Below are 23,157 nucleotides of genomic sequence, written 5' to 3' on the forward strand. Positions count from 1 at the left end.
CTTTATGGTTAAAATCATACACACATGCAGGACATCCTTGCAACTTTTAAAGTGAAAGATTTCCATTTGTGGGAATTATTAACAGAAAAGTCATGAATGACTTTTGAAAAGTAAAGCTACAGTATAAAGAATATAGCATATCAGGTGTCTCTAATATTACATCTCCTCTCAAATGTGTAGTCTTTGCATTCCTGTTACAGTCTGGATTTAATTTGGGCAGTGATACATTCTTATTTATTTAAAAAACAAGTTAAAAAATAAGGCATGTTTTCCTCCCGAATGTTTTAGTTTGTTTTTCTCAGTATATGGGATTCTCATTTTACTCCATGGAAGTACAAAAGTATATTGAGCAAATAAATGTTTTGAGAAAACCATTATTATCTGAATTGCAACCCCAGAATTCTTCATCATAGAAGGTTCCAGACTTAGGCATCTTTATATATAGTTACAAATTAACTAATAAGAATAGATTATTGCAAAAGATGATTATCTTTTTCTGAACCATCCAGTTTTGAAAATAAGATTAAATTAATTTTGAATTGCAGCTCTTACAGCTGCAACTTCTTTTTCCAAGGCCTAGATGGAGTAGAGACCTACTAAAATTGTTAAGAAGTCCTCAATCTTATTCTGAGAACCCCTGGAATTCCTGTAGGTATGACATATTAGCATACTGGACAAAGCTGCATCTCTCACATATCCTGTATTGAAAAAGACCCTTGAATAGGAACAACCCCAATCTCAGGATAAAAGTAATTTCAGAAGAGGAAAAGTGTTACAGGCAAGGGAGTGGAGAAAAGGTGAGAAATTAGCAACAGATTTAATCAGTGGATAGTCCAATAGTTCAGAGTGTGACAGGAAGAAGCAATGGTTGCTCCCACACTTTGCATTCATTAACTGTTTGCTTCAGATTTGGGGAAGCATAGAGAAGTCCTTAATTCAGTGGACGGAACAATTTATCACAATAAATGTAGCTGATTGTATTAATGCAATAAAGCTTGCATATATTTATTAATAAACTGGACTTTGATAGAAATATTCTTTTCTGAAGTTTAGTTTTTGAACAATGAGGGATTAGGAAAAGAATAACTAGTCTTCAAGTCCTTAGAGAACATTGATAGGATGAGAGGCACATAGATTTCTGAGAGATCGCATGCCAAAGGACAGGTGTCATGACAGGGTAGGCACACTTCCCAGGTTCCAATATTATAAATGACACTATTCAATCAGAGACCCGGAGTGTGCCAAATATACTGGCCAGGCTGAAACTATGGGAAATCAGTGGTTCCTGAAGTAAATTGGCCCTGTGCCATATAGGGCATTACAGGTAATAATCATCTTGCAGTCAGAAGCAGACTGGCAACCAATGCAGCTGTGGGGCAGAGATGCCATATGACATACTAAAACATGTTCATCATTGTCCACACTGCTATATTCTGCACCCAATGTGTCTGAGTGATTTTCAAGGGCAGCTCCATGTAGAGTGCATTAGAGTAATTGAACCTTGGGTTGTTCACAGGGATAGATGGGTGATTCTGAAAGGACACAACTTGTGCACTAGATTGAGCTGAGTGAAGCCCCTTCTCCCGTTGCACACCCTGCAAATGAAGTACTAGCTCATACAAGAGTATGGATGGAAGGTCCTTGAATGGAAGATTCAGGAGGCCCTAATATCACTCAGTCTTGGAAGGATTAAGTCTTCCTTCCTATCTAGGCCCATATAGCCTCCAGGTACTCAGCCAGGATCTTAGCAGCAACACTTGTTCGGTTTGGAATTGAGAGAGATAATTGGGTATTGATATATTCAAAGTCTAATTACATTTGCAGTGCTGTAAATGATTCAGAATAAGAATCTTACTTAAGTAGATTTTTCTTCCTCATCCTTGAATATAACTTATCTTTAAGCAAACTTCTTCAATAAATTTTTACGGACATGAATTTTCTGCTCCTTCTCCTACGCGGTAGCCTGGAGTGTGCTTTGCAGCTGTTGGGCGGGCGGAAATGGCGGCGCTTCGCTGAAGGCTCCGCTTCGGCGTTTTTGGATCTAGGCGTCCCAGGCATTGACAAACAACTCTGGACCAGCGTTTTGCAAACTTTTATGGTCCTAGCCTTGGCCCTATTCCCTCTGCTGATTGAGAGGACCCCGGTGTTTACTGCTTCCGGAGGATTACTGTTATCAAAGGAGGTGGGTGACCCGAACGAGGCTGGGGAGGCAAGGCAGCTTGTAGGGCAGCCTGCCGACGAAATGCTGGAAAACTCACGAGCAACATCTCCAACATCTCTAAAATATAATATAAATATCTTACCCGGAAAGCTTAAGACCCAGGGAGCCAAAAATAGATCAGCTGACGCTAGGGACTACCTCTGGAGTAGAACTGTGGATTGGAAATGGCGGTGGCGCTCTGTGGGGGCTCCGTCGCTTGTTCCATTTTCTAGCTATGCTGGCTTGCGACGGGAGCGACCCACGACTGTGCACCCATCCCCAGGACTATCTTTGGGCCGTCAGGACGCTGCAGCCTCGGATTACGGAGGCTTGGGCGACTCTGGCGGATTCCGGGCTGCATCTTTTGTACCAGCTGTTCGGCGGCGAGGGGGAGAATATCAACGTGGTGGCAGTGGCATTGTTTTTTGGCGTCCTTATCGCCTCCCCCACCCCTGCCCCCTGTTTGCTTACAGGAGGATTGTGGAACTGGGGAGACTACCCCTGGAATTTACAGACTTGGATGATCCTAGTGGTCCCAGAGTCTCCGGTGCTTTCTGGGTTGCCTTACCTTACCTATTTAACATCAAGGGAGTAAGCACCATTTTGGGAACAAGCACGGAGTCTTTAGGCAATTACAGCGCCTGCTCCATCCTTTTCCATCTAATTTTGATGGTGTACCTCTGGGAACTTCCTGGAAGGGTTTTTCTACCAGAAGGAAGACTCCGGACTTGTACTGTGGGTGGACAGATGATGATTATATTGCGTCTGGGTTTTGAACACCCACAGGACATTGAGAACCAATCCCTATTGCCCGAACTCGCACCTTAAATTAACGAACTTGCGCATTTCACAATTTCTTTCCTTTTCTTTCATCTTTTTCTTCTTCCTTTGCATGGGCTATGTATGAGATACGTATGAGATGATTGAATGTCCCACTTTTTATGATCATATTGTTGTAAATTTTGTGTTTTTAATTTTTACGTGGGGACTGTTTGGGGGAGTGTTTGAGTATGTATGATTCGGAGGACCTGCCGGGAGTTGCGGGGGCCATGGGGGTGGTTGAGGGGACCAGAGATACGGGAGAGGGTCGGGGTATTGCGGTCGTAACAGGGAGGGGCAGATACGGCGGGGACTTTAGGGCAGGCCATTACCGGGGAAGGAGGGTTCGCTACATCACAGAGATCCCTCCTTCCGGCCCTAGGAGCCCCACTCCAAGACCAGATGACGCAAGTAATCAGGACCCTGGTCTCAGGCTGTTGTCGCTAAATGCCAGGTCTGTTGTACATAAAGCACCTCTCGTCCGGGACTTAATTTTAGACGAGAGGGCAGACCTGGCATGTATTACTGAGACCTGGCTGGGCCCAGAGGGAGGAGTCCCCCTTGTAGAACTGTGCCCAGAAGGATTTCAGGTGCTGCATCAGCCGAGAGCCCAGGGAAGGGGTGGGGGTGTGGCCGTTGTTATCCGGGAGTCGTTAGTTCCTCGTAGGGTCCCTGCTCCGGAGATTGTTGGGTGTGAGTCTTTGCTGTTAAAGTTGGACCTCAAGGGTCAAGTGGGTTTGCTGCTAACGTACCTGCCTCCCAACAGCGTTGCAGCAGCCCTCCCCTCGCTCCTCGAGTCAGTAGCCGAGCTGGCGATTGAGTTCCCTAGGTTGATGGTCCTGGGGGACTTTAATTTGCCGTCGCTCGGTGAAAACTCTGATGGGGCGCAGGAGTTCATGGCTTCCATGACAGCCATGGGCTTGACTCAAGTAATCCGAGGCCCAACCCATTCAGCGGGACACATGCTTGACCTCGTATTTCTCTCGGAGCAGTGGATGTGTGATCTTGGTCTGAGGGGGAGTGACATCATACCCCTGTCGTGGTCAGACCATTGCCTACTGAGGCTCGACTTCCGGAGGCCAAACCCCCACTGTAGGGAGGAGGAACCGACCAGGTGGTTCCGCCCCAGGCGTCTTATGGAGCCAGTAAGGTTCCAGACAGAGCTTGGGGTTATTCCTGATACTTTCGCCCACAGTCCGGTAGAGACTCTGGCTGCTGCATGGCACTCGGCAGCGTCAGAGGCCCTCGACCGGATTGCGCCACTGCGGCCCCTCCGAGGCGGCGGATCCCGGAGACCCCCTTGGTTCACCGAGGAGCTCCGGGAGATGAAGCGCCGGAGGAGATGCCTAGAGCACCGTTGGAGGTCCGATAAGTCCGCATCGAACCGAGCAATGGTAACCACCTGCACCAGGGAATATACTAGGGCACTTAGGGCAGCCAAAAGATCACACATAGCCTCCCTGGTCGCATCCGCTGAGTCCCGTCCAGCCGCCCTGTTTAGGATAACCCGCTCCCTATTGAACAAAAGGGAGGCGGGGGAACCCTTGCAGGGCAGAGCTGAAGAATATGCCCAATTCTTAGCGGACAAAATTGCTCGGTTTCGGACGGACTTGGACTCCACACCCGCAGTTCCAGCCGAGACTCAGGGGGATCAAGTACAACAGCTCTGGGTTGAGTTTCAGGAGGTTACCCCCGGGGATGTGGACAAGGCCATGAGAGCTGTGAGTTCCTCCACCTGTGCTCTGGATCCGTGTCCCTCATGGCTGGTTTCTAACTGCAGTGAGGTGACACGAGGCTGGATCCAGGCGGTTGTAACCGCCTCTCTTCGGGAGGGGAACTTCCCCGCCGCACTGAAAGCGGCGGTGGTGAGACCCCTTCTGAAGAAGCCATCCCTAGATCCAGCTGTCCTTAACAACTACCGCCCGGTCTCCAACCTCCCCTTTCTGGGGAAGGTTGTTGAGAAGGTGGTGGCCTTCCAGCTCCAACGGTCCTTGGAGGAAGCAGACTACCTAGACCCCTTCCAGTCAGGCTTCAGACCCGGTTACAGCACTGAAACCGCCTTGGTCGCATTGATGGATGATCTTTGGAGAGCCAGAGATGAAGGACATCCCTCCATCCTGGTCCTCCTTGACCTCTCAGCGGCTTTCGATACCATCGACCATGGTATCCTTCTGCGAAGACTGCGGGAGGTGGGAGTGGGAGGCACCGTGTTACGGTGGTTCTCCTCCTACCTCTCGGACAGGTCGCAGTCGGTGTTAGTGGGAGGGCAGAGATCGTCCCCAAGGCCCCTGAAATATGGGGTGCCGCAGGGTTCGGTCTTATCCCCCCTACTATTTAACATTTACATGAAACCGCTGGGAGAGATCATCCGTAGGCACGGGATTAGATACCATCAATATGCGGACGATACTCAATTGTATCTGTCCGCCCCGTGCCAAATCAATGAAGCGGTTGACGTAATGGACCGGGGGCTTGAAGCCGTCATGGACTGGATGAGGATTAACAAGCTTGTGCTCAACCCAGAAAAGACCGAGTGGCTGTTGTGTTTTCCTCCCAAAAATTTGGCCATTAATCCAACACTCAGGCTGGGGGGTCAAATTTTACACCCCTCAGAGAGGGTTCGCAACTTGGGAGTCCTCCTGGATCCACAGCTGTCATTCGACCATCATATAGCGGCTGTGACCAGGGGGGCATTCGCCCAGGTACGCCTGGTGCGCCAGTTGCGACCCTACCTGAACCGGGAGGCTCTCACAACAGTCACTCGGGCCCTCGTGATCTCTAGGCTGGAATACTGCAACGTGCTCTACATGGGGCTGCCCTTGAGGTGCATCCGGCGACTTCAGCTAGTGCAGAACGCAGCCGCGCGAGTGATCGCGGGTGCACCCCGATTCACCCGCATTACACCTATCCTCCGCGAGCTGCGCTGGCTACCTGTCGATCTCCGGATGCGCTTCAAGGTGCTATTGATCACCCATAAAGCCCTACATGGCAGTGGATCTGGATACTTGAGAGACCGCCTTCTGCCAATTACCTCCCTACGACCTATAAGATCTCATAGGTTGGGCCTCCTCCGTATTCCATCGGCCAGCCAGTGTCGGCTGGCAACCACAAGGAGGAGGGCCTTCTCAGCAGCGGCCCCGACCCTTTGGAACGAGCTCCCCGTAGAGATTCGCACCCTCTCCACCGTCCAGGCCTTCCGCACAGCCTTGAAGAACTGGCTCGCCCGTCAGGCCTGGGGATAAGGACCATTACCCCGCCCGAATGTTGTATGCATGTTGCTCATTATTTTATTATGTGTTGTCGTCTTAGTGTTGTATTCCCCCCTCCCTGGTTTTCTGTGAGCCGCCCTGAGTCCCCTCAGGGAAAAGGGCGGCCTACAAATAAAATCAATTCAATTCAATTCAATTCAAAGCAAGTCATACTGTACTGATACTTTATCCTAAGTACATAAAACATAATGCACAATAGGGCTACTATACAGCTAAGATGTGAATGATCACTAAATTGCAGCAAAAAGTTTATATTGTGTATCATCCTGTTGCCATCTAGTGGCTATCTATTTTTGCAGCCTGGATCTGATAACTATACCATAATGCATACTGCAATAGCAAACTGATAAAAGAGTTCCTTTTATCTTGATTAGTGTCCCAACCTTTCTAGCTTCAAAGGTAACCACTGAAAGTGATTTATAGTTTCTTGCCAATGAACAAAATTATGCCTGAGCCTGGAATTAATAAAAAAAAATAACCCACAGAAGCTATCAAAGCTTTCTGTCACCTTCAAAGAGATCTATAAGGATTTGGCACATTGCCCACTAATGCTGTTAGTCTACTTCTTGTGAAGTGAGTACCACTTTGTACTAGCCTCAGGGAAACTGCAACGCTAAAGGAGACAGCTGAGCTTAACAGAACAAGTAGAATATCCTCTGCAGACTTGCCTAGGAATTCCTTGATACATTTGAGGCCCATCAGCATTGAAGACCTTCTGAGAAATAGCGCAAGACAGCAAAGGGAACCCTTTTTGCAACTGAAGACTCTATTTTTGGTGCTGAAGACCATAGAAAACACACTATACTGCCAAAAGTATTCGCTCACCTGCCTTTACATGTGAACTTACTGTAAGTGACATCCCATTCCTAATCCATAGGGTTCAATATGACGTCGGTCCACCCTTTGCAGCTATAACAGCTTCAACTCTTCTGGGAAGGCTGTCCACAAGGTTTAGGAGTGTGTTTATAGGAATTTTTTACCATTCTTCCAGAAGCGCATTTGTGAGGTCACACTGATGTTGGACGAGTTTACATGGCCTACCATTCGTGGCTGACTTGCTGTCGTTCCCAAACACTTCCACGTTCTTATAATACAGCTGACAGTTGACTGTGGAATATTTAGGAGCGAGGAAATTTCACGACTGGATTTGTTGCACAGGTGGCATCCTATCAGTTCCACGCTGGAATTCACTGAGCTCCTGAGAACGACTCATTCTTTCACAAATGTTTGTAAAAACAGTCTGCATGTCTAGGTACTTGATTTTATACACCTGTGGCCATGGAAGTGATTGGAACACCTTATTCTGATTATTTGGATGGATGAGCGAATACTTTTGGCAATATAGTGTAGCAATGATGCTGGACAAAAAAAAAATTAAAATCACTGGTCCTGTTTTCAGAAGAGAGTTATTGGTTTTTAGAAAACTAAGCTTCATAAAAAACATTTGGGGGCTGATGCTATTATTACATTTCTGACATAAGAATATTATATTATTTGGTGACTTCCTGCCTAATAGTTGTGGGGAAAGTACAAGGAAAGAAGTAAGGTGTGTTCACTGCCTTGAGTTACTTATAAAATAATAAAGACAGGATAAAAATTTAATAAATAAAATAAGAAAAGGTGATCTTGAAATGAAGTAGCAGATCCGTGATATTACAGGCTGGTTAAAAATTGGCTCTGAGGTTGTTTTATCTTGCAAAAGGTCCACTTGACACTTAAGAGATTCTAGTACAGAGATCCTCAATAAGTATCACTCTTGGGATTCTGTATTTAAGCTCCCCCAATCCCAGAGTAAGTTGCTAGGTTCACAAATCATCCTGCATCAATTTTTTTAAATGTGTCTTGATTAAGCTACAAGTTTTCACACTCTGCCAAGCCATAAACCGTGGTTTAAAAACCTCCATTGCTGGGTTTATCCATCTTTTCAGTATAACCAAATAAACAACATTAAGCCTTATTTTTAGTATATAAACCCAGTTTGTACATGAAAACATAGCAGCTTTTGAATGTGATGAATGAGATGAATTGTCTAACAGTTGATAGAAGGTGAAGAGGAAGAGAAGGGGATAAAGGACTCATGTGGAAACAGGAAAATTTCAGGTGTTCATGCCTTCCAAGTAGCCAGGACTATTCAGGCTTGGTAAATAGTAGCACATAAAGCTGGATACAGCTTTCAAAAAGCAAAAGTTTCAAAGTTTAATAGCATTTGTATGCCGCCCAATCCCGAAGGACTCTGGGCGGCTAACAATACAATAAATCAAAAAGAATAGTAGAAGGAAAGCATAGATTTAAAAACACACCATGCACTCCTTTCCAAGTGGGGCTGGACCATATTTTGGGGTCAACAGCCCCAGGCCTGCCGGAACAGCCAGGTTTTAGTGGCCTTACGGAAGGCCGAGAGTGTGGGAAGGGTCCGGATCTCTGCGGGGAGATCATTCCACAGGACCAGAGCAGCTACAGAGAAAGACCTCCCCCAAGTAGTCACCAACCGGCATTGCCCAGTTGACGGTACCCGGAGGAGGCCCAATCTGTGTGATCTTATAGGTCGTTGGGAGATATGTGGCAGGAGGCGGTCCCATAGGTATCCAGGTCCTAAGTCATGTAGGGCTTTAAAGGTAACGAGCAGCACCTTGAAGCGCATTCGGAGACCGATGGGAAGCCAGTGCAGCTCGCGGAGGATAGGTGTAACATGGGTGTACCTAGGTACATTCGATATCGCTCACGCGGCTGCATTCTGGACCAATTGTAGTCTCTGAACACTCTTCAGGGGCAGCCCCAAGTAAAGCGCATTACAATAATCAAGCCTAGAGGTGACGAGAGCATGAGTGACCATTTGAAGTGCCTCCCGGTCCAGGTAGGGCCGCAACTGGTGCACCAGGCGAACCTGGGCAAAAGCCCCCCTGGTCACAGCCGAAAGATGGTATTCTAATGTCAGCTGAGGATCCAGGAGGACACCCAAGTTGCGGACCTCTCTGAGGGGCGAAGGGTTTGCCCCCCCCCAGGCTAAGAGATGGAATATCTGGTCCACTCTTGGGGGGCAACATCTACAGCCACTCGGTCTTGTCGGGATTGAGTGCCAGCTTGTTTACTCCCGTCCAGACCGTAACAGCCTCCAGGCACTGGCACATCACTTCTACCGCTTCGCTGAGTTGGCACAGGGCGGACAGATACAACTGGGTATCGTCCGCATATTGATGATATTTTATCCTGTGCCGACGAATGATCTCACCCAGCGGCTTCATGTAGATGTTAAATAGGACGGGGGACAGGACCGAGCCCTGTGGCACCCCGTATTTTAGGGGCCTAGGAGTCGACCTCTGTCCACCAACCAACATCGACTGCGACCTATCTGAGAGGTAAGAGGAGAACCACCGTAACACGGTGCCTCCCACTCCCACCTCCCCCAGTCCTCGCAGAAGGATACCATGGTAGATGGTATCGAAGGCCGCTGAGAGGTCAAGAAGCACCAGGGTAGAGGAATGTCCTCTATCCCTGGCCCGCCAGAGATCATCGGTCAGCGCGACCAAAGCAGTTTCAGTGGAGTAGCCAGGCCTGAAGCCCGACTGAAAGGGATCTAGATAATCAGCTTCCTCCAAGGTCCGTCGGAGCTGAAAGGCCACCACCTTCTCAACAACCTTCCCTACAAAAGGGAGGTTGGACACTGGACGATAGTTGTTGAGAATAGCTGGATCCAGAGAAGGCTTCTTAAGGAGGGGGTCTTACCACCGCGTCCTTTAGGGACAGCGGGAAAGATCCCTCCTGTAGAGAGGTATTAACAATCCTCTGGAGCCAGCCCCGTGTGACCTCCCTGCTGGTCGAAACCAGCCAGGAGGGACACGGATCCAGTAAACAGGTGGAGGTACTTACAGCTCCCTTGGCCTTGTCCACTTCCTCAGGAGTAGCGAGCTGGAACTCGCTCCAAGAAGGCCCACTCTCGGCATCTCAGCAGGTACTGTCCAAGTGGAGTCCAGATCCATCCGAATCTGAGCGACTTTGTCCGACAAAAACTGAATAAATTCCTCGGCTCTTCCCTGCAAGGGTTCGCCCGCATCCCTCCCTTTCAGGAGGGAGCGGGTTATCCTAAACAGGGTGGCCGGGCATGATTCTGAGGACGCAATGAGAGCAGAGAAATGCGAACATTTAGCCACCTGAATCGCCACTAGATAAGTCCTAATAAAGGCTCTTAATTGTGTTCGGTCAGATTCGGATTTACTGGCCCTCCAGCGTCGCTCTAGGCGTCTCTTGGCGCTTCATCTCCCGGAGTTCCTCGGTAAACCAAGGGGCCCTCCTGGATCCACTGCTGCGGAGAGGCCGCAAAGGCGCAATCTGATCAAGAGCCCCAGCCGCCTCTTTGTTCCAAGCAGCGACCAAGGAGTCCGTCGGACTGTGGGCAAGGGAGTCAGGTATTTCCCCAAGCTCCGTCTGAAATCTCAAAGGATCCATCAGGCGCCTGGGGCAAAACCATTTAATCGGTTCCCCCTCCCTGCAGTGGGGGAGTAGTTTCAGAAAATCAAGCCTCAGTAGGAAGTGATCTGACCATGACAAGGGCAAGGTCTTTATGCCCTTCAATTCCAGATCACCTCTCCACTGCCCCGAGAGAAACACAAGGTCAAGAGTGTGTCCCGCTGTATGAGTCGGACCTTGAATTACCTGGGTCAAGTCCATGGCTGTCATGGAAGCCATGAACTCCTGTGTCCCATCAGAGAGATGGCAGGTTACAGTCCCCCAGTACTATAAGTCTGGGGAACTCAATCGCCAAACTGGCTACTGACTCCAGGAGCGAAGGCAGGGCTGTTGCAACGCAGCTGGGAGGTAGGTACGTTAACAACAAGGCCACTTGACCCCCAAGGTCCAGCTTCACCAGCAGGGACTCACACCCGACAGTCTCTGGAGCAGGGATTCTACGAGGTGCTAATGATTTTCGGATGACAACAGCCACTCCCCCATCCCTTCTCTAGTGTCGTGGTTGGTGCAGCACCTGAAATCCTTCTGCGCACATTTCAGAGAGGGGGACTCCTCCCTCATGGCCCAGCCAGGTCTCAGTAATACATGCAGCACCAATTACAGTTATTGCACAATCTTATTGTTCCAAGCATTGTCAACAATACTGGCAGGATTAAACATATTCTTAGAAAAAAAATGATTAAAAAAACCCCATCCTGTGTGCCATCCCTTACTATTAAATAAAGGAGTACAATTTCCTCAGTAAACTGGTGTTAAACCGAATGCTGAATTCAGTTTAAACTACAGCTGCTCTTATTCCCTGCAAAAACACCACAAAGCAGAGCAGAAAAAGTAGCAATAGTCAGACAATGCAATGTGAATACTGAATACCATTAACAGGAATAGGAGATTACTGTTTTCTAACTTTGTCTCAACTTGCTAGAGACATTTGCATGGCCCCGTATGAAAATGAATGCTGGACTAATTTTCTTAGTATAATTCAGAGTGTCTTGATTAAAATGATGAGATCACTACTTCCTTCTGGAACATGTTTTAAATCTTGATAGAAACATGAAGTGCCATTCAAAGAAAATAAGAGGGCCAACTTGATTTCCCAGTCACCGTTTGGTTGCATTTCCATTCTCAAGAAACACATCATATTCCATATATATCATATTTTTTTTACTTTTTGTGAAAAAAGCACCCCATACAGTGTGTTTTCTCAGAATCCAACAAACCTATCTTTGATATGAAGCCAGCATTTGAAAAGATAGTTGATTTTCTCTCTCTCTAGCGTTGCATGTATCCAGTCACAGAAAATGAAGATGTATTGAGGAAAAGGTCTTGGTTAAGCTGATTCTCAAAAATAAGAAAAAAAGACAAGCATTTAAAAAAAGTCATTTGACTTGCAACGCTATAGTTATTTGCATGTCAGTACAGTGGCTCCAAAATTGTAGAGATGCTCCCCAGTTGGGATCCTTAACAAGCTTTGTGGTCTTTAATAGATTTTGATGGTTTTTTTAAAGTCTTTCAATTGTTTAGTAGCTGTAGAGGGAAAGAGGTGTGTCTTCCATCATGTCATCCTGTAAGAAAGAGAAAAAACTTAATTTTGTGCTAGCCCAGACATTAGTGAAAGATGTCTAAGTTTATGTACTATATATATTCTTAGTGACTTCTGAACCATCCCTTAATGAATCTGAGCCCTTGCCATCTCAAAGAATTACCCTTTGGAACAGACAGACTAGGCAACTAATATTAAGGTACAGTGGCAGTGAGGCCATATCCCAGACCAGAGTCTCATGCTTCTTGATGAGAAAGTGCTATTAGTTCATTAAGCTTGAAATGGGGAATTGGTTTGGATAGCGGTCATGATGCCAACTTTTAGACTATTCAAATAAGGCTATTCCATTGATCTGGAATAACTCTGCTCTAGCTACAGGTACAGCAATCCCTTCCTATCTCCATAGATATAAAAATATTCCCTAAATATGTTTGCTACTCTCAATACATAATCCTTCACTAATTATATCTGAATGCTTCTAAGAATCGGTTATCAACATCTGCCTTTCTACGTACACATCTGGATTGTGACCTTTGTTCCTCCCCTTCAAAATTCTAGAATTCCTGTTCCCATCTAGAAGAAAAATAACAACAGAATGGGTAAAAACCCAGCAGATGCTCACCATAGGCAAGTCCTGGAGACGTCTAAACCGTAGTCTATTGCTACGTTGTCGATACCTCAAGAAACCCAGGAAAGTCAGAATCCCTACTGTCACAACAAAAATGACAACGACAGCAATCACCAGGGGATCGTTTCCTATTGGACTGACTACTGGTCTACTGGGCAGACCTGAAAGCAAGAAGAAGGCAGTAAAATGTAGCTCATCTTTTGAAACTATTAAGGTTCATTCACCCAGCTACCTATTTTAACAATCAAAGGAATACATTCAGCTGCATAACCCAAATCCAGCATTGTATTTAATATTATTTATACAAACTTGCAGTGCCTGTCCCAACATCTGTTTCCTCCAAAACTATTTTCAGGCAAAAGTAATTCCTAGCCTAATTTGGAGATATCAGAGACTGAATAAGTGACTTTTTCCTTCTTTTTGCAGACCATATGCTTTGTCACTGTGCTATGTAGTTCTTCCATAGTTTTATACAAGATTGGCTTTAACTATTTCTCGGTTTTCACCAATCCATTCTAAATCTGTTGTTCCCTAGATGAGACAAGATTGCTAAATGTATACCTTGATTGTTTCCCACATCAAATATAGTTGTCTTGTGATCATGTTTAGCTGGTTGCTCTGTCTCTGCTGATAAGATTTTGTGAGGTAAGAGAGTAGAGGAGGCAACCTTAAATGTTACTGATTGAGAAGTATTGGATGTAGTTATTGTAATCACTTGTTCACGAATAGTAGTCCTTGGAAATGATGTGGAGGCAACAGTGTTCTCTTCTGTGAAAGCCTTATGGTCCATGACTGGCGTGGTATTTTTTGTTGGTCCTGTGGTAATGAATGTAGAAGATTTCGGCTGCGAAGCAGCTGCTGTTCCTGCAGAGAAAACTGTCAGTACAGTGGGGGTGAGTGAGAATCCTGGCTCTGCTTAATTCAGAAATACAGAGAATCTACTTTGGCCAGACTTTTTCTAAATGTTTCTACAGTTCTAACATAAATCTTGATAGTTATCAAATCTAATCAAAAGTATGTGGATAAAGCAGGTCCACAGATAGACTCCAGTGTTGGAGCAGGTTATGTGAAGATAACTGGGCATCGTGTTGCTCATTTATCAGGGAAGAGTTGGACCTGAGAAAGCAGGCAGGGTCCTCATGACTGTAAATTCAGCCACGTCTATATTAGATCCATTTTCATCCTAACTGAAAAAAACCATGAACAATGTTCAATGTTTTACATTTTTACTGGTTGTGTATTACAGTTTTTATAATGATTTCATATACCCTCTGGAGCCATCCAGAATTGGCTGAAAGATGGGTGGCTATATCAACAAATCAGCCATCAAACAGGCACATAGACATAAGCAACATCTACATGCCATTCAAAAGAGACAATTGCAAAGCCAAAAAGGAAACAAAAAGACCAGAAAACTTCCTCACCAGCAATCAACACTCAGATGAACAGATATTAACATAAAGATTAACATTAGATGAACAATCAAGAAGCAAACAATACCTCAATCAAGAAATTGCCAAGCAAGCTAACAGTAAACACCAGCCCAAGCAAGGAACCACCAAACCTACTCCTACCAACACTGACCGGGCAAGCCACTGGTATATAAAATGAGAGTAAACCCCATTCCCTACTAAAACTGATGATTCAGGGCAACAAAAGAAGATCGGCTGGGAGGCATTATTTTTTAGAACACTGAGGCCACAGAAATATTTGACCATAACTCTGCAAACTTAGGGGGTATGTTTTTTAGCTCAGATGGCGTTCTCTTTCTTTTTTCCATTTTTTGGAAAATACAGAGTATCTAATTGTAATCTAATATAATGTTTTTACAGGCTGTGACTGTAAAGCAGAATTAGTTGAGTTATCCTGGTCATATTTATTTAAACCACGTATTGTGATAAATTATTGATAACTGCCCAGTCTTACCTTGTGTCTCCTTTGATTGCAAAATTTCTGTAGCCAGGATCTTGGTGCTGGAAGTAAGCAAGGATGTGGCACTGATGTATCTTCTATCACCATCCGAGCCAAATGTATTAGTTTCCAGTAAATGTGAAGTTGGTGTAAGAAATAAAGAAGGGTCAGTGCTACCATTAGAGGCATTATTTGCAGTCTGAGTCTGTATCCTTGCCGTGGTATTCAAATAGCCAGGCTTAGTAGTGGTCAGATAATCTGGCTGACTGATGCTGCTGACATTGACTTGTGAGGTGCTTTTGATAATGTTATCCCTATTGGTGGCTGTGGCTTGGAAGTTTCTAGCCTCAGTGTGAGGAAGTGTGAACTGAGAAACTGTGCTGGAGGAAGCTGATGATCCATTCTTCCCATCTCCTGGTACAGGAAAACAAACAGGAAAACAAAATTTGGCAGCATCCTTACAACATATGTCCTTCCCTAGAAGATCAGCTGGAGAAATAAGTATCAAAGAGAAGGAATAAATCCACATCCAAAACAATTGCTGTCAAAGGGACAGCGAATTGGGGAGTAAGTTCTTTTGTAACTGAACTCTCTTCAGACATTACTACACCTATATTCCTTCCTCTAATAAAGTAATTGGGTAAAATTGTGTACTGTAATAAAAGAGACCAAGCTATACGTAATCACCACTGTCATTTCCATGGATAGAATTCAAGGGGTATCACCAGAATTACCACATCATGAATCCAAAAGAATAATATTTCCCCTGAACTATATTTGCAGTTTTGCAGATTTAACTATGTTTTGAACTGTTCTAATTTCCTTAGAAAATTTGCCATGAAAAATGTTGCTTGGGGGGAAGGGTGGACAGCACTTTCAGATTTTTGGACCATCAGATACAGATTTCTTAAGACAAACTAGCAATGCTCTGAAAGACATAAAGTAGACTTTGATTTGAGAGTGGAAAAAGGGAATTACATGCAACTCATATTAATCCAAGTGGTAGTTGGCACCAGGTCAGTTTTTCCTGGGCTTAGAAACTAAGCAGGACTGGACTTGATTAGTATTTAGACGAGAGCATTAGGGAATGCCAATTTTTTTTATTAGGCAGACAAAAAACAATATACACACAAAACCTAGGTGTGCCTATTTCATTCCAGATTAGAACATGCAGGATTTTAGATTAAGTATTCATTCAGATTTTCTCTCTGGTTTGAAAATAGTATTTTGTATTGCTTTTTGTCTACCTTAACTACTAGATTGACAAAATTGGGATAAGAACAATATCGTGATCCTGAACATGAAAACTGGGACACAGCAGTCTTATATAATATGTTCCAAAGCACCGGTCCTCTCTTAATGCAACTAATAGGTATTAGATAAATTAATAGTAGTAATGAACCACCATCAGCACCCTAGAGATCACACACAGTAAACCTGTTTCATACAATTCCTACATTTACATTTTCAAAAAGTTCTTATTCCTGTGTTCATTGTTTCCTTTATCATTTACAATGATTCTAGAGAGAATTTCTGAAAGTCAACAAGTGAATGAAACTTAACTAACAGTAAAAAAAAAACAACCTCCAAACTAATCCCAAACTACCACAGGTAATATTTATTTTGAGTATTTGTACTTCTAATATTTATTTCATCATGGAAAAAACAACCTAGTGCCCATTTAGTATTAATTAAATTAAATTAAAATATAATATTGTACCACTTGGGGTACTTTTTGTAGGAAAAACATCAAAATTAATTTTCTTTTCTATGCAAAGAAGAGGTATTGGATTAAAGTATTTAACTAGTTAGAGGGAAATTATCTGAATAAACATCTTACCCTTAAAATTGTGCCCACAGTACAGGTAGTACTGGACTTACAACCACAATTGAACCCATAATTTCTGTTGCTAAGTAAAACATTTAAGTGGAATTTGCCCCAATTTTATGACCTTGTCACAGTTGTTAAGTGAATTACAGCAGTTGTTAAGTTAGTAAAACCAACACAATTGTTCTCTAGAGCGCTGAAAGTTGCAAAGCTGGTGCAAATTTAATCTATCAGTTGCTGTCCCTACTTAAAATTAAACTCTTATTGGCAGAAATAGTTTTAAAGTGGTAGAACTAGGTTATCAACATTTTCTCTTTTCTCCCTCTGACCCGAGAGAGAAATAAAAAAAAATGCAAGCAGGAAATCTTGCTGTGGTGAAGGTTTAAACTGAACGACTATTTTACTACATCATGCACAACAGTGCTGTTGTGAATAATTACATAATCTTTATTTTTAAAACTATGCCCATATACAGTATAGCTGTAGTAATGTGCACATTCAACAAAAAAGCAATGTAAAGCTGCACAAGGGCCTCTTGCTTCATAATTGCCATGCTATGTTATAATTTGTAGCACTTGCCTGCCTATGCTATAAACACACATAATCTTTTAAATTTTGTTTACTCTTTGTAGGAACAACATTATGCATGGCTATGGATTGGTACAATGAATGCTACACTGTGTTCATTAACACATACATCAATTTAAATCAGCCACCGTTGATTTAGGTTACTGTACATGTTAATCTGATGTGCAAACTGGCCAGTAACTCCTTAGAATAAATAGGGGCACTTACAGGGGAGATTGTCTATCTCTCAGCTTAGTTTTTGTTTAGCAATAAAGTAACGCTCTTACAGTATTCATATTGCACACTTCTTCAAGAGTTCAAAACTGCACACATTATCTTCCCCAACCTGGCATTCTCCAGATGTATTTGGTCACCAATTCCCAAATTGGCCAGGAATTTTGGGAACTGCAGTCCCTATGGGGGTGAGATTGAGAAAGGCTGATGTACATGATGAACCCATTGTGACCTGATAAAATTAATATTTGCCTGCATATGTTACATTAGCCCAGAGCATTTAATTCAAAGAGTGGTGTATCTAAGAACTTTAAGGGGGAAAAGATATGTTCGCTTGCCAAAATGTTTCAAGACACTCTTTCATTCATCTCCATACTTATACTAATATAGGGCACAAATCCAACACATTAATTGCAAGCTAGGAATAGAAGATTTGAAGCCCAAGAATAAATATAGTACCTAAGCACAAAATATCTAAAAATTGTTAACAGCAACTGAAATATATTATATCAATATTCGTCTAAAAGTTTTATAAATGGCATAAGCTACTTCAATAGAACACTTAAGAAGGATTCCCTTCCATACAATAGTACACAGATTGTATTCCACAAACCTGTTTCTGTGTATATTGTATTCTCTGCACCAGACATCTTGGACTGAACCATCCCATTTAATTTTAAAGTATCGCAAATCCACATTGACTATATGTTACATACTGCTTCCAGTATACTTATAACTTCAACAATAGAGCAGTGCTGGGAATTCTTTCATTTCTTGCTTTTTTACTTCAAAGGAAGCATTTTATAAAATGAGTAGCGAGTTTGACAATTTTTTTAATAAGCATAGACTTTCTTCCAGCATAATTAGCACAAAAGGGAAAGTTATCAGTTGAGCAATCTGATATCTGATTAATATGTTAGTGACTACAATTTAGTCAATTGTGGGAAAAGAGGTGAGGAAACAGGAGGAAGATTGCAGTCCACAAATGTTTTATACTGACTTTTTTCCCATTCCAATCTCATTTTATGTTAGAAGCCTATGTTATTTGCAATATATACAATCTGAGAAAAAAAATACTAACAAGTATTTACAGAGAAAGATAATCCTAAATTTGGACATCGTCCTAAACAAAGATTAGATTTTTTAAAAAACTAATCTTCCATTTTTCTCATATTCTCGGGTAACTGAAGATAACCATTCCATTTTAAAAAATTAATCATTTGAAGAAATATTTCTTCAGCTAAATACATCATCTTCTATCTTCAGAAAAAGTTTCCTAAAAATTTCCAGATGATAAATGCTCTTTACTGATTCACTTATTAGCATTCTTTATAAAGCTTTGGGGAAAATATGACAATAAACTAAACCTTAATTTGGCATCAGTGTAACTTTTAATATGCAGCACACATTTTGACTATAATATTTTTAGGAAGATGAGATACTTCTCTGAAGAATCCTTATCTGAGACAGCAGATGACAGGATAAAATGCTCCATCTTCTCCTTCCCAAATGTAAATTAGGAAGTTTGCATTTCATAGTCAAATGGATTTGAAATCATACACATGCAATGTGAGGATACTTTCTTGCATGACTGTTATAAAGATTACTGCAATTAAGAACTGAAAGTGCCATAAACATGAAATTGTTAACGGATACTGCAAAATTTCCACAGAATCTTTATACTGAGAGGAAACGCACAGCACCTGTCCTTGGCTTAGACATCAATATTTCCTCTTTAAACTGTAAATATAATTCTTCTCTTTCATTGCACTCTGCAACCAGCAAAAAGAACATTAACATCTAAACATGTTTACATTTTTAAAACTACAATGAGGAATAAATAGAAAAATATATATAATTTGAAATTTAATGAAAAACATCAGATTTTGCTTGAGTGTGTTTTCAAGAGAAATTATATTCATATATTTATGGTGCTACTGCCTTTTCACTTTTTCCCCTTTTCCCTAATGCAAAGAAAAATCAAAATGTTTAAACTATGATGATTAATTTCCCCTTGCTACAATCTTAATTTTTTTAAAAAATGAAATCCAACTATGTCCAATGTAATTTACTTTTGGAGACAATAAATCACTTGGATGTTGGGGGGGGGGGGGAAGATACACATTTTTGTGTTATTGTTGAAATCTCAACTTTGGGCATATAGTTTTTGACACTATGCATAATCATTGAATTGATAGAAGCTATACATCTCTGATTTATATACTCTGTCATTCTTAAATAAAGAATCTGGCAAAATAGCAGAAGTATAGTCATATGTAACTATTTTAACCTTAATCAACAAACAATTATGATGAAGATACATAATTGCAAATGAAAATAGTATTTTCATTAATATCTATATTAACTAAAATGTTTAAATTGGTAATTATATTAGTAATCCTCCTTTCCCTCACTACAAGTAGTGAACATAAAAGGAAATACTATTCCACCCAAATCTAAAATCTCAGCTTATAAATTATTTATATAAATCAACCAAATATAACCAAAATAATAAAATCAGCCAAAATATCTTTACACTACTCTATTGACAAGCATGAATTAAAATATCAGTTAAGCAACTCTCATAAATGCACTCATCTATTTGTATATAATTTGAGATATAATGTTTGTATCTTTACAAGACCTTAAAATGACTAGGGTGGGCATGTCAGTCTGACATTTATGAAATATCTTGAAAATTTGCATAAAGTCCTTACCAAGCATACAGGAATTAAATTAAAATACTGAAGTGGCATACAAATCTGAGTAAATAAATCAATGAAACTGAACTTACATTTTAAAAAACATCCTCCATATATCTATCTATCTATCTATCTATCTATCTATCTATCTATCTATCTATCTATCTATCTATCTATCTATCTACCTGGACCTGGATAGAGATGCTGATTTAATTGACACTGTCAAAATATGTATGAAGTGCACTGTATTTTGGGGTACAGCCAGCCTGGCTCTAACAAAATTATTTTGAAGTGTTCTCAAAATCTCTATTTTCTATAGATTTCCATCATTTTAGGAACTCAGTATAAGTATATTAAGTATATTATCCTGTTAACTGGTTAATATAGGATATATAAATACCATTATCAAAATGCTACACTAAATGGTCTGGAAGAGTGATAAAAAACTGCTTTATAACTAACAGTGCCTGGAGCCATAGAATTATGAGTAGATAAGAGAGGGAATCATTTATTTGTCTTCACCCATGTAGTCCTTTTGCTTTTCAAATCAGTGCTAGGAAGTTTGGATTTAAAGAAGTTCTGCAGTGATTGTTACTTTGAACTCCAAGAGAAAGAGCCCTTAGGACAGACATGCTTTATGCCTGAATTCACACAACATGCTTAACTTGTTTACTGGTTTCTCCTTAAACATAGATTTATAAGCCAATCAAACAGGTTGAATTTGCATAGCATACTAATACACATAAAGGTAAAGATTCCCCTCGCACATACATGCTAGTTGTTCCCGACTCTAGGGTGCTCATCTCTGTTTCAAAGCCAAAGAGCCAGCACTGTCCGAAGATGTCTCCGTGGTCATATGGCCGGTATGACTAAATGGAACACTGTTACCTTCCCACCAAAGGTGGCTTCTATTTTTCTACTTGCATTTTTACGTGCTTTCGAACTGGTATGTTGGCAGAAGCTGGACAAGTAATGGGAGCTCACTCCATTATGCAGCGCTAGGGATTTGAACCACTGAACTGCCAACCTTTCTGACTGACAAGCTCACCATCTTAGCCACTGAGCCACCGAGCCACCGTGTCCTGCTAATATACATACATATGCACAAAATCAAAGTTTGTGAGTTCAGAGGCTAGGTATGTAACTGGCAAGTACAACTGCTGGAACTATAATTGGTGATTGTACAAATACACCTATTTGAGCAGAAGTCTCACCTTCCCATATCCTATCTTATTAAGAGGTCCTGAATCTGCAATCAGGAAATGCTTTGAAGAAAATATAACTCTGCAGCAAATACACCAAATAAAGAAAATTGTGACTTCCCAGGTAGCAGAAATAAAGAAATCTAATAAGCAACGAAAAGCGAGGGATGAGTTTCTGCTAAGTAGTGTAGATAAACATGCAACCTGAGTGGAAAAAAACCCAGGTTTTGAACCAGAGATACGACTCAAACTGTTTTGAATACTGGCAGTCTACTTGTGAAATCTATACACAGAAGGCAAGAGCATTTCTTGATGCGTTTCAGTGTGTGTTTTCCAAACTACTGTTCTGATGAAGCCTTATTTGAGTTCCCAAATGCCCTGGTGGTGGACGTGGCAGCTTCAGCTCTAACACTACTCATTTGGTAAACAACAAGCCCAAAGAGTAGTCAGGGCCTGCATCAAACCTGGGAGCTTTAGTCCTTGGGAAAACTGGGTGCCAGCCCTAAGGAAGGGCACCCCAGAGCCCATCGCACCATGAACCTAAGGAAAGCCTGACCCTCTAGCTGGCCATTGAGCCCCTCCAGGAAATTTAGGCTGAAAGCGAAACAGAAAGACTTAACGCAGGCAGGAGAGCAATGCCTTCTTAGATGGCAGAACATTTGGCGCGTCCAATCCAAACAGGACGGGCAGACTCGCCATGGGGAGGTCTGCCAGGGACTTTTGGTTTTGCAATGGCTTCTGAGGTTCCTCAAACGTCTGGGCTACTTCCAACCGCGCCTGCCTGCACCCGAGACCCGACCTTTCAGGAGGGATGGAGCGAGCGGTGCACGTACCTGGCAGAGACAGGAGGCTTCCAGCGAGGAAGCAACAAACGGCCGTGAGGTTGTATAGGGGGCGACGAATTCCCACCATGATGGGCCGGCCCTAGCGGCGATCGGTCAGGGCGAGAGAGAGAAAAGGAGAACCGGCGCCCCCGGCAGCGGCTGTAAAGATCTGGTCCTGGAGAGCGAGTCACTGCCACGTGGTTCGTTCACAAACACAAGGATGGGACTAGTCGGGGCGTGTTGCGGCCTCTTTTTCGCTCCCCGACTCCTTACAAAACTGCCCGAGTTCTTCAGTTGTTCCGTATCGTCCGCAGAACTCTCACGCCCCCTGCGGAAAAAAAATCTATCCCACTGACTGGGGGCCGCAGCCCCTCTCCCTGCTGAAACGCAGAAGCCGATGCTTTCTCCGCAATCGGCCAGAGTTTTTCTAGAAGAGCAACAAGAGGAGCAGAAAGTGCAACACCGTCCCATTGACACCGTCTGGGAACAAACCGGCGGCGCTGCGAGAACAGCTCCGCCCCTTCACCGTCGGAGCCGTGGGGTGGGGTGGGTCAAAGGAGACCATCGTCTCCGCGATAGGTGACGAAATTAGCTTTGAGAATCTGTTCAACATTCACCCATGTTGCCTCAACATCCCGGTTGCCCTGACTGGAGACAGAGAACACACGAAGGAGAATCAGGAAGTACAGTCCGCAGATCTGGGGGGGAAAGTCTCAGATGTTTACCTTTTCTGAACTGACACGCCTAAAACCAATATAATGCTACATTAAAAGTAGCGACTTTAACAAGTTTACCCAACTAGGTGGCAGCACACAACTCATTCTGGCTGATGTTGGGAAGGCAAGCTACATTTATCTGATTACTAGGGTCTGGATGGGAGTAAACAAGCTGGCACTCAATCCCGACAAGACCGAGTGGCTATTGATGTTGCCCCCCAAGAATGGACCAGATATTCCATCTCTTAGCCTG

The 23,157-nt window shown here is 43.0% G+C and overlaps 1 protein-coding gene across 2 annotated transcripts; it reads right to left on the reverse strand.

The window, feature by feature from the left end:
* Window positions 1–11,347: 11,347 nt before the first annotated feature.
* On the reverse strand, window positions 11,348–22,855 carry LOC106542789 (uncharacterized). Of its 2 annotated transcripts, none has more exons than XM_014058616.2 (5): window positions 22,198–22,855; window positions 14,847–15,245; window positions 13,482–13,784; window positions 12,915–13,081; window positions 11,348–12,314 (listed from the first exon to the last, which is right to left on the reverse strand). In XM_014058616.2, exons 1-5 carry the CDS (start codon window positions 22,274–22,276, stop codon window positions 12,270–12,272), a joined length of 993 nt encoding a protein of 330 aa, XP_013914091.2. In that variant the 5' UTR covers window positions 22,277–22,855; the 3' UTR covers window positions 11,348–12,269. The 2 variants fall into 2 exon arrangements, with proteins under 2 accessions (XP_013914091.2, XP_013914090.2); XM_014058615.2 differs by having other exon boundaries at window positions 13,482–13,796; window positions 22,198–22,852.
* Window positions 22,856–23,157: the final 302 nt, after the last annotated feature.

Source organism: Thamnophis sirtalis, unplaced genomic scaffold (genome assembly GCF_051295495.1).
Source record: "Thamnophis sirtalis isolate CommonGarterSnake01/CBP01778 unplaced genomic scaffold, rThaSir2_p1.2 scaffold_7, whole genome shotgun sequence".
NCBI lineage: Eukaryota > Metazoa > Chordata > Lepidosauria > Squamata > Natricidae > Thamnophis > Thamnophis sirtalis.